The sequence below is a fragment of the Typopeltis vanoorti genome, chromosome 21 (genome assembly GCF_054136105.1).
Source record: "Typopeltis vanoorti isolate ZY-2024b chromosome 21, IOZ_Tvanoo_1.0, whole genome shotgun sequence".
Lineage (NCBI taxonomy): Eukaryota > Metazoa > Arthropoda > Arachnida > Uropygi > Thelyphonidae > Typopeltis > Typopeltis vanoorti.
In genome coordinates this window covers 83,297,932-83,310,909 of record NC_143569.1, presented here as the reverse complement: position 1 = coordinate 83,310,909, position 12,978 = coordinate 83,297,932, and the positions used below count along the sequence as shown (strand labels likewise).

The window sequence follows — 12,978 nt, the reverse complement described above, 5'->3', positions numbered from 1 at the left end:
CTCAGCAATAAGATGGGGTTCGATTAGGGATTGTAGCCTATTCAAAATTAATTGTTCATAGAGTTTAAATAGGTTGCTGAGTAGTGATATAGGTCTGTAATTTTTTGCTTCTGTTGGAGTTTTTCCTGGTTTTAGAAAGGCCACCACTTTGGCATGCCTCCAGATAGTTGGTATCCTTAGGGTTCTGAGGCAAGTGTTGTATAGGTTTAATAACCACTCTTGAGCCCTGGTTCCAAAATGTTTAATCTGTTCATTACAGACATCATCGAGGCCTGCAGATTTTCTAGGTTTTAATAGGTTTATGGCAGCATTGAGTTCAGTGATGGTGAAATCTGAGTTAATCATATTTTGTTCCTCACTTGGGGTTCTAAATATCTTCTTTTTTGTGTGCTTTTTAGGGAATTTTCCATTCAGCAGCAACTGGTGAGCAATTTGATTAGCTGTTACCTGCAGATGCTAATATGGCTTAGTGAAATCTTTCCTAATTCTGTCGATAAAGTCCCATGCATTTCTGCTACTATGGGTCATATCAAGGGCTTATATACTGTATTTCTTTTTTCCATGAGGAACGCCTTTCCTCTGCCATCTTGGAGCATAATTTTTCTCCTGCTTAGATAGTCTCTTCTGAGAAGGGAGTTGGTGTTGTAAAGTTGTAAGTAATCAGCATACTGGCCTTGTATGTCACTGGAAAGGCCAGGAATGTACTTTTTGTGCGGCATCCTCAGGAGGATGTGTTTGATGGAGATTTTCCTCAGTATTTTTATGAATTCATTCACAAACTTCATTCATAACTTTGAATTAAAGAAATACTGTATATCATTCCATATTTCTTTAATTTACAATTCTAAGAGAACAGTAGCAATTTATGCCAGCTCCATCACTGGGTCTCTATCAAGTCAGGAAGCTGACTTCCCACCAGCTTTACCAATCGCTTTTCTCCCTCCATTAAGCTAATTAATTGGAAGCCACTTATAAAATTTACTGACTGCTGATGTTTAGAAGTTATTTTTAATTTTAATGGTATAAGACTGCACATATTTAGTTTAATATGAAGATTTGAAGTTAGTGACATTAATTTAAGCCAAAGTAACATTTCAGTTAAACATAAAAAAATGTCATGCTCTTTTTTTTTTTATATGTCTCCATTATTGTTTGCATTTGTACTTTTCATGTTGGCATTTTGTATGGTTTACTTATTATTATGGCAATCCTTTATGTTCTCTTGTCAGTGTATGATTTCCTGGTATTTCTTTTGTTTCATGGGAATGGAGTGGGAGCAATCTTTTTTTCCCTAAATTCACTATAGTAAACATCTTCTTTATTAGAGTTTTGTGGTAATTGTGATGAATACCTCTGACATTCCAAGTGCAATATTCTAGATATCCTTGTATATTTTCTTATTTATTTGCTCCTTGATCATGGCATTGTCCAACAGCAGCCAAAATCTTGAGGAAATTATTTATCATACAGAACTCCTTTATCACTGGACAAAAAAAAAAAATATATATATATTTTTTTATTATTATATGACACCTCCAGAGAGTCCAAAGACTCATCGAGGGAGGGCACTCTACAACTATCTGTCTTCACCAACTACACCAACGGCATCTACTGCTAACCACCACCACCACCACTAGTATTTTCACAGACAATCACAAACATCCATGCCCATGGCAGGATTCGAACCTGCATCCTTTTGGTTGGAGAACGGAATATGACGTGTACCACTCACTAAAAATTGTCTCCATGACCCAGGCCTTTTTGTTGAAATGTCAAAAGAGAGGAAGTTGTGTTTTCACAATTCCCTTCATAACGTGTGGTGTTTCTGAATGGTAAACTAAGATAAGTTTTAATCTGAAAGTTCCTGAAGCATTGCCACCCAACAACAAAGTCAAACAGTCCTTGGCTGCCTTGAGCCCAGAGGCAGAACTTTCTTCATGAGTGCTGAAAGTTTTGGTAACTTTTTCCAATAGAGGCCTGTTTCATCTATTTTAAAAACTAAGTCTGGTATAAGCTTTTCTTCAGTGATGAGTTTTTGAAAATGAATTGGAAATTCATCTATAGCTGTAATATCAGCACTAGCTGCTGCTTCTGACATTTTAACATTATGGACTTTTGTTCTTTTCTTGAATCTAAAAAAACCATCCTTTACCAGCAGTAAAATCATTAGAACTATTCTTTTCACAGCTTAACTCATGAATAAAAGATTTTGCTTTATACCTGATAAGTGATTCTGTTAGAGAAAGATGATGCTGGGCCATGTCGTCAATCCACAGGACAAGCAGCTTTTCCATTTTTTGACTGTTTTATTCTGGGAATAGGTTGTAAGCGGATCCCATACCAATACTGATCACTGATTGGGAAGATTGCTCTGTGGTCTCATCATTTTTCATTATAGTTGTTACAGTTGATAGTGCTAAATTGAAGGCGTGACACACATCTGAGTTTTGCCTTTTTCCATTTGCCAAATAACTTTTTTTTTTTTCAATTGTCAATGATTTATTTTGTTTTTTTAGCTTCTTGTCCAGATGCACTTGATAACACCTATTTTGGGGGCATAGTAGTAGATATTTGAAAATATTAATAAAAAGAAGGGTGCAAGATGGACTAGAAAAACTGAGAGCAACCAGGAGGGAAAAAGAAGTCACTTTTTAAAGACACTGGAGAGTAGGAGTGGGCATCAAGGGTGGGAGTAGGATTAATCAGACTTAACTTTTGGCATCCTGTTGTCTTTTTGTATATATATGTATACAGGATGTCGAGGCTAGAGGGTATCCAAAAATAATGGCTTATAATGCAAGAACCATTCATTATATTTTCTCAAAGTTCAGTTGATATAAAATCTCTCCAAGATTTGTTCTGTCACACTTTTAAGGTCACTAGTGCATATGCAAAAATGGCATAAAAAAGACTTTTCCTTGACATTGAATTGGAAGAGGAGGCCCAACTGCCTAGATCTCTGGATATGACTTTATCAGACTTTATTAAAGACTGTATATCGAGATGTGGATGATTTGAAACAGCATATCGTTGCAGCAGTTGCTCTAGTAATACCTCATATGCTGGAAAACACTTGGCAAGCACTTGAATATCATTTCGACATCTGTGGAGCTACAAAAGGTACCCATATTGAACTTTACGAACCTTCATAAAAACTTGGTGAGTTACTCTGTATAATAACAAAAAATTATTTTAATAGACTTTATATAGATGCTGAGATATGTGTGTGTATTTTTGGATACCTTTAGCACAGACACCCTGTATATATATTTATCCCACACAAGAGAACCTATAGCATATCAGTGCCATGTGTGAGGTGCAGATGAGGGTTGAGAAAGCAGAAACATATTGACATTCTTCTTAAAGAGTAGGCTGAAACACGTCATGAGGAAGGCTGGTCCAGAATAAATAAGGAAAAGCAGGTCTAGATACCAGTGCATGTTTGTCAGCTCACTTGCAGTTCTTAGTCCCTGGTTAATGTAATTTGTTTTTCCTTGTTGCATTTTATGTTTCCATTTTTCAGCCATAGTTTATTAATTTAGTTTTATAGTTTATTACAATCTCGGGACCATCTGTGCCTAGGAAGTAGGGCAGAGTCATGACTTCACCCCTTTCAATCACAATCTATGAGAGGTGCAAAAGTGAAGTGGCATAAACCAAGTCATACCTGTATTTTAGATGAAATATTAAAATAATCAAATTATTTTTTACAATGTGTGTTTTCTCCATTAAATCATAAGATGAATGATCATATGAAGAGATTTATGTTTATAGAGTAACTTACATATGATTTGAAAAAAAATTAATATGGTGATGCAACTCGATGTTAGTAATTTTTCTTTAATAGGTTGGATCCTGCCTTAATAAGGCCTGGCCGTGTGGACATGAAAGAATATATAGGCTATGCTACTGATTATCAATTAGAACTTATGTACCAGCGATTCTACCCTGAACAGTCACATAAACAATCAGCTGCATTTGTGCAAGCAGTAAGGAAACATGAAAAAGATGTTAGTATGGCAATGGCACAGGGTTATTTTATGTTTTTCAAAAATGACCCACAAAGTGTTTTGCATAATACAGATCAGATGTGGAAATTATGATTGTAACTTCTCTAACTAATTGTAACTCAAAAAAATAATAATTTATTATACATCAGCAGAGTCTGTTGCTTGAATCACTGTAGATATAAAAACAGAAAATAAAATTTTATATTCTTTGATATTTTAATTTTTTAGAAAAAATACTTGCATATGAAAAACATCAAGGTTATATCATTTAGGGAGGATTTCCAATCTAGGTAGTGGATGGCTAATGTCTGGTGAAACCTCCTCACCTTACTTATAGGAGGTTTGAAGCATGTGAAAGCCATGTTTGATTTCCAGAGTTGAACTTCAGTTTCTGCTTCCTATATGTAGTGTGAGCAATGTCTTTTGAAGATATTCTAAACATGCTGTGGAGTGGATTACTGTGATCCACTTCCTCTTGAAAACATTCCTCATTGGTAACTAGATCAAACCTACAATGTTCTCTTATGTTGATCAATATTCATGACATTCTTAAATTATATCACACATTTCCCTTGAAATAATGAGAAAAGGCAGAAATAGTTTGCCACTAATGACATAGTGATGCATAGCATACATAGTCAATCTCACCTGTTTCTACAAATGATATGCTGGTGAGTACTGCTGCTAGCAGAGCACGTCTTCTCAAGTTTCAGGAAATGCTATCTTCTTCTCCCCCCCAGGTAGTAATCAATTTCTTTGCATAGTGAAATTTCACTACTTTGCTGACTGGAAGTCTAAGGTGGCAGATGTCATGTACCTGCATGATCTTCAGAGCAGTTTATGGCCTCTGTTCTCTCTTCTCCATCCTTTCTATATGCATATATCAAACTGAGGAGGAAGTGAACCTCTTCCATTCAAGGGAACAGAGAAAAAAACTGTTCTTCAGACAAACAAGATGCTAGATAGTAATATGGGACAGAAGCTGATGTTAACATATCAGGTAGCTTTGTAAACAATAGGAGACAAGATTGTGCATCTTTCATTCTGCACTGAATGCCTCTGCTCTCTAAACTCTTCTCCTACAACACCACAAAAAGCAACATACGAGGGTGGTCTGAAAAGTTCTCAGCCTCCACCATAGATGGCAACACTATCGGCAAGTTTTTTCTAAGTTGGTACATCTGTCATAAGCATCCATGTGAAATTGCAAGTCATTCCATCAAGTAGTTTATTTTATACAGCTGTCTGAAGTAAAATGTTGTATACCTTGAAATGGATAAAATTGAGTATCATGCGGTTATAAAATTCTTTGTAAAAGCAGGTTTAACGCCAAAAGAAATTCATTCGAAGTTCATAAAAGTTTATGGGCACTCTTTTTCTTCGTTTTCGACAATTGAGAAATGGGCTGCCTAGTTTAAACATGGCTGCACCAGCCTTGAAGATGATCCACTTGGAGGACGTCCAAAAAAGTGTAACACCACCAGAAATCATTGATCAAGTGCATGATATGGTATTGGATGACCGGCGAGTCAAACTGTGTGAAACTGCTGAGACTATAGGCATTTCAAAAGAACGTATAGGATATATTTTGCATGAAGAATTGCATACGAGAAAGCTTTGCTGAAGATGAGTGCAGTGCTCACAGAAGATCAAAAATGCACTTGCATGAAAATCTCTGAACAGTGCTTGGAGCATTTTAACAAGAATAAAACTGATTTTGTGCATCGATTTATTACTATGGACGAGACTTAGATTTGCCATTACACATCAGAATCAGTAAACAGAAGCCAGTTGTTCAGTGCCAAAGAAGACAAAGTCGGTTCCATCAGCAGGAAAGGTCATGGCATCGGTGTTTTGGGATGCTAAAGGCATTTTGTTTATTAATTATCTTGAAAAGGGTAAAACAATAACCGGGGAATATTATTCCGATCTTTTAACCAGACTACACGAAAAAATTCGTGAGAAAAGACCCAGTTTACAGAAGAAAAAAATCATCTTTCATCAGGACAATGCACCTGCCCACAAAAATGTTTCGCCAATTGGAAAATTAAGGGATCTGCACTATGAATTGTTGAAACATCCACCCTATTCCCCAGATTTGGCTATCTCTTTCTCACTGGTCAGCATTTTTCTTCGAATCAAGAAGTGATTGCAGCTGTAGAGGGGTATTTTGCAGATCTTACTGAGAACTGCTACAGAGACAGGATAATGGCGCTGAAATAAATGTATTAGTCTTCAGGGAGATTTTTGTTGAAAAAAATAATTTTGAAATTATAAATTCGTTTTTTTAATTGTTAGGCCGAGAAATTTTCCCACCACCCTCATATATGGGTGTGTGTGTGTGTATATATACACATACCATATATATATTATGATAACACTGTGCTTCAAATAAACTTCCACAAAAAATAGCAGAAATCCAACTAAATAAAAAACATTTCCACTTCAACATTTGTGGCCTAAATGCAAACAAGTGTGTTCAGCCTCACTTATCCAGATCTGGCCTATTGTTGACTGGATCTCAACTTACAAACCAAACAATCAGTTTGGTTTGTAAGTTGAAAGTTTATAATTTAAACTCTGCATATTTCCTTTCACCATGTGATATAACATCCTCTGCCACAGAATGCAAAACCGAATTCCATCTTATATAGCTCTAATTTTCTTTCCTCCAGTCTACTGCATTCATTTGCTGTTTCTGTTACCACAACATTTTAGCAACCACTTCTGCAAGCCAACTCTTGAAGTTGGACTGAATGAGATACCAAACCATTTGCTAATCATAATGAACTTAATGTAAATCATCCAGTTACCCACCAAAATACCAGATCAATAAAATCATCAAATTCCTGATAAATACTCTCAAGGGATGTACAGGATACGATAGTACTACATGAAAAATTGCATCATTAATAACTTCCTATCTACAATTTTCCTCCAAATCAATCTGTTACCTGTCAAGACTCCAACATTATCAGATCTTATATTTCTATCTTCTAAGGCACTTTTTATCATATCAATCCACCTATATCTTGGTCTTCCTCTGGGTCTTTTTTCCTGCCAAACTGGCAGAGAACACTTGTTTTGCTAATCTTTCCTCGCCCTGTTTAAGTGACCATACCACCTAAGATTAGCATTGCTAACTGATTCCGATACTGACAATGTCGAGTTCTTTCCTAATATCCTGTTTTTGATATGATATTGCCATTGATGCCATCTGTTCATGCCTTTAATCTTTCTCAGAACTGTCATATCTGCACTCATTAGTCAAGTTTTTTACTTCTGACCCAGCTCTCAGATCCATAAGTTAAAATTGATTTGAACATTGTCTTGTATACAGCTAATTTAGTGAAAACATTAATTTCTCTCTTATTCCATATAAATTTATTCAGTTGACTTCCTACCAAACCAGCTTTGTTGGTTTTGTTGTCTATTTCCATATTTAACTTACCATCTTCACTAAAAATCATGCATAAATAGCTGAAATGTTTTACTTGTTCTGGTTCTCCATTCACAATGCAGTTGCTATTTTCAATGTTTCTGCCTGTTTTCATTGTCTTTTTAATGCTGACCTTCATACCATATCTATTACAACAGTTATTCAATTCAGTCAGGGAATCTTACAGACTTGTAGCAGATTTATTTAGAAGTATAACATCATTATAATTTTAATATTAGGTTTAATACCACTTTTCTTCATAATGTGATCCATATAGATAATGAATAACAGAGGAGAGAATGTACATCCCTGTCTGACACCCAGATTTAACATTAAACTACCTTCCTGTACTTCCTTCAATACTAACTACTGACTTACAACTCAAATAAAGACTAAGTATTGTTTGATATAATGCCCCACTGACACCATATAACTGTAGCATTTTGAATAGCTTCTCTCTTGGCACCTTGTTCATATGCCTTTTCCAGATCTACAAAACTTAAATACAGATCTTTGTTATATTCCCATGATTTCTCAACTATCTGTTGTCAAGTGAAAATCTGATCCTGACAGCCTCTATTTGGCCTGAATCCAGCTTGTTCTTCACCAAGCTTCTCTTCCACAATCCTTCTCAACCGTTTCTCAAGTATACTTACACATATCTTACCAGGAACACTCAGTAGAGAAATACCTCTGTAATTCTCACATTCAGTTTTATTTCCCTTTTTATATATGGGTACTATGAGAACTCTACTCCAATCATCTGAAATTCATCCCTCTGTCCAGGCCTTCTGAACTATTTCAGTGCAGCCACTGTAAGACTTTTATACCTCCAGACAGCACTCTTTCCTCCATTTCTGAGCTTCTTCAACATTTCCAGAATATTTTGCCACTTCTTGATATTTATTTTCTATGTTCTTACCCAAGTCCTCTCATGACTTTTGTTTAGCTAGTTTTACACAGTGTTTAGCTTTCTTACATTTATCTCTGTATTCTCTAAGAGCACAAGCTGACTTATTGGCCAGGAACTTTTGATATGCTTTCTCCTTTTCTTTCACTGCATCTTTAACCTCCTGAGTCCACCATGGAGTTCTTATTTTTCTATCCTTACAGACAACCTCACCACATGCCTCTCTGGCTGAATCAATCAGTGTTTTCTTCAGGACTTGCCACTGAATCTCCAAGGTTTGGTTCCTATTCACAAACTCTCATTTTTTCTTCAATAATGTTTGTGTATTTTAGTCTACAGTTCACATCTGAGAGCTGCTCAACTTTTATTTTCTTTAAAATGTTCTTACATGTTCTTCTTTTTAATATGAAATTCAATTTTATCCTGCTCAAGACTAAAAAAAATAAAACTGATTGTTATTCAAGATCATTTTATGCTGATGGTTGGATTGACTATCTTCCCAACATCATCAGACCTTTTCTTTAACCAGTGTTCCAAGTATACAGTAAAGATGTAAGCTATCCTCTTGGTAACTCAGACTATTTCTTTATATAAGCTTCCTTTTCCACAAAATGCCCTTCCCTCAGACCAGTGGCATATTTAGGTATAGGCCATAGAGGCCCAGACCTAGAGCGGAAAATTTTGAGGGGACAGCGGAAATTTCCAGGCTCTCATTTTTTAATTATAACATGTTCCTTATATGCCACATCTACTCCCAAGTAAAGAAATATTTTTCTTTTCCTCATTGTAAGTTTAGTCTGCAAGCATATTAGCATATAATCAGATTTTGCATAACTATACAGACCGAGACAAGTGCACGGAAAGCTACTGTATTGTTGTTGGTAACTTGACACAAAGGCAATAGGCAGTGGTGAGCTATAAGGGGCTTGTGTGAGCCCTTTGTTAAATTTTTCTCAAATTTAAGAGCCCCTTGTTCTTCTTCTTTAATAATCTTGTAGAACTAGAAAATACCACCGTGGAATGTATACATGCTACTATAATTGCTACTTTAAATTCATATGGATTTTCTGATAACTATATAAAAAATTATTTCATTGTATTTTGTTCTGATGGAGCTAGTGTAATGTTAGGAAACAAATCAGGTATTGCAATCAAACTTCTACAAAAATTTCCCCATGCTGTCATTTGGCATTGCGTTCATTGTTTACACTTAGCATTAGACGATTCGATAAAAAACATTAAAGAAATAAATCATTTTGAAATATTTATGGATAAATTATATGCTTTTTATCATCAATCACCAAAAAATCAACAAGAATTAAATATGATTGTAAAAGACCTTGGTATCAAAATTTTAAAGATAGCCGTGTGTTTGGACCCATGATGGGTAGCTTGCAGTTTACGAACGGCTCTTGCTTTGTGGAGAAATTACCCAGCTTTATATAAGTATTTTGCATCGAACGATAAATATATGGGCTTTTTAAACCGACTTCTCAATCTCGAATTTTTAAAAGATCTAGCATTGATTGATATCCTACAGGAATTATCGTATCTGTCAGAAGTTCTACAAAGTCACAATATAAGTATTATAATGGCTAAGTTAGGCCTTTTTTTTTTTTTTTTTTTGTTTGACGATGCGAGCCCTTTGTTAAAATTTCCATAGCTCACCACTGGCAATAGGGATTAGTGAATTTGATTCTTGCTGAGCACATTGCCAAAAGTGGAAAAAAAGGAAAAGGTTTTGTTTCCCATCTTTCCATTGCCGCGCATGAGGAATTTATTAAAATAACAGCCGAGAAAGTAATCAGATTGATTGTGGAAGAACTTAAGTTAGCTAAGTACTATTCCATAAGTGTTGACTCAACACCAGACTTGTCTCATGTTGATCAGCTGTCCTTCATTGTACAATATGTGAAAGAACATGGACCTCCTGTGGAGCGTTTCTTGCGTTTCATTCCTAATGTAAGTCACAAATCTGAAGCGTTACAAGAGGTGGTATTGACTTCACTAAATGAGCTTGAAATTGATGTAGCAAATTGCAGAGGGCAGGCAAATGATAATGCTAGTAACATGTCAGGCAAGTACACAGGACTGCAAGCAAGAATTCTTGAAATACATCCATTGGCAGAATTCACACCGTGCGCTGGACATTCTTTGTCTCAAATTGGTACTTGTGCTGCCAAATATCCTGTCCATACTCTTCTGCATATTTTGATGTCCTTCAGAAACTGTATGTATTTTTCACATCTTCAACACATCGGTGGAGTGTTCTAAGAAAGCACATGGAAACGTCCTTCGCCTACTCGTTGGTCAGCTGTTGATGATGCCTGTCAGAATCTTCATGAGAGATGGACGGAAATAATTTCCACTTTATCCGAAATTGAAAATGACACCACCCAGAAGACAGTTACACAATGTGAAGCAAGTGGGATTCTACGGCAACTTCAGTCACTGGAGGTTGGGATTTCCCACCCCTCATGACCTGCCCATAGGCAGGTCATGAGGGGCAGGAAATACCTAAATACGCCACTGCCTCAGACACGTGTATTCTTTGAATGATCTTTGTAATTTTTGCTCTCCTTTTTTCCACTCTCCTAATCCAATTAATCACTCAATTCTAAACTGGAATGAGGATTTTGATTGGAGTGAGGAATGAATATCTTCATCCCTCATTCAAGCCAAAATCCTTGCTACCATCCAAGTTTTGATTCTCCAAAAAAGTGTTAAGAACAGTTTAACAACAAAATTTAACATCTTGCAAGTAGCTTGGGAACAATAACTTCACAGCTTCATGCTTAGCTTTTGGCTATTTCAGGCTTTGAAGATGAAAATGCAATTGGTTTTTTGATGGCCAAATTGCAATATGCCTGGATCTTTTCTTGTATGGCATACTTCTTGGAAAACAATTTAAAGTGAAAGGGAAAATAAATGTTTCCATGTCAGTGAGAATTCCTTCAGTGATATCTGGTACAAAGTCTGGATCAGAATCAGATGACTGAAAGCAGTGATCCAAGCAAGGAAATGAGGCACAGAATTCATGATCATCCCACTTGGCTTTCTTATAATGTCATCACTATGGACGAAGAAATCAATACTACATTGTGATCTGAATTTCCTAAAATTGAAGAATCACTAGGGAGGAAGAGATCTAGTGTTTGGGGAGTGGTTAGGATTGTCTGTTATTCTGTTTGGCATGAACAATTTGTGTAAGATCACTGGTGATATGTTTCTCAGCATTTGGAGTTTATGAACATTAAAATAGTCAAGGAGCATGACGACCTCACTACTAGAAAAGCTGGATTGGAGAAAATCAATATTTAGACAAAGGAAATCAAAAAGTTCAGAATGGTAGGTGGTATTATGGGAGCAATAGAGATAATAAATGAATCTGATAGATTTTTTACCTTAGAATCCATTGAATTTTCCCTCGCTAAAAAAAGAAAAAATTAATTTGAATACTTTCTGACGTGAAGTAGAACAGCAAACAAATGCTACTGCTGAGATGAAGAGTGTAATTGGGAAAAGTAGGGCAGTTGTGCTTGAAGAAGTTGAAATTTGAGCTTATATTAGGAAATATGTAGGTTTGTAAACTGAGGTGGAAATGAACATCACTGAAGTTGGAACTAATACCACAAATATTTGTAGATGAATCTGCAAGGCTCTGGAATATATCATACCTGACATGAAATTTTGTTTTAATCCTTTACCCATGTCAGAAAAAAGTTTGACATGAAGTATCTTCAAGACTAGTCTGCTTGTATATAGAGGCTGTTGACTCTGCATCAATTTGCTTCAGTATCCCATAATGTAAAGCCACCTCCTTTCAGATGTGTGTGTGTATTGCTACATATTATGGAGACTCCCTATCCAGACTGGTTTCAATCTTTATTGAGGTCTCATCAGTAGAAGTATTTAACCTTAGTATCTGTAAATGAATACAAAAGTCATATTTTCCATATACAAGTAGCAAAATGGTGTATCACCATATTATTAAAATACTCTGGATCATAGATAGTTATTATTATTATATGGGAACCTCCATGGAGTCCAAAGACTCATTGCAGGAGACCCAATCTATCATACCTCTCCTTGAATCCATTAACAGAAAAAGCACTCACAAGTGACTCTGGCAACCCATTCCACTCATTCACCACTCTCCAAGCAAAAAATTTAGTTCTTCACACCCCTATAGAAAATTGACTAGTTGTAGAAAATTTTTTTCTTTTGGTCACAAAGTATATTATACTGGGCATTATGTAAAGAAAACAGTTTCTACAATTATCTGTGATCCAGAGTATTTTAATATGGTGATATACAGATGCTGTTGTATTCCACAGATGACAGCTCTTCTAAGAACTGTCATCTGTGGTCTCTAATCTTAGATCAAGTGCTTTATTTCTACTCTCAACTCCATACTCCATAAATTAAAACTGGTTTGAACACTGTCTTGTATAGTTTAGTGTTTTGCTAATTTCTCTCTTATTCCATATAAATTTATTCAACTGGCTCTCTTTACCATACCAATTTTACTTATTCTGTTATCTATTTCTAGATTTAACTTGCCATCTTCACTAAAAACTGTGCCTAAATAGCTGAACTATTTTACTTGTTCCATTGGC

The 12,978-nt window shown here is 35.7% G+C and overlaps 1 protein-coding gene across 1 annotated transcript in view; it reads left to right on the top strand.

The window, feature by feature from the left end:
- Nucleotides 1-4,230, top strand: part of Bcs1 (mitochondrial chaperone BCS1) — a 71,972-nt gene extending 67,742 nt beyond the window's left edge. The window contains exon 8 of the mRNA XM_090410906.1: nt 3,848-4,230. Within this exon, the coding sequence (XP_090267032.1) occupies nt 3,848-4,103 (256 nt within the window). The 3' untranslated portion in view covers nt 4,104-4,230. The remainder of the gene's footprint in view (nt 1-3,847) is intronic.
- The last annotated feature ends 8,748 nt before the right edge of the window (nt 4,231-12,978 follow it).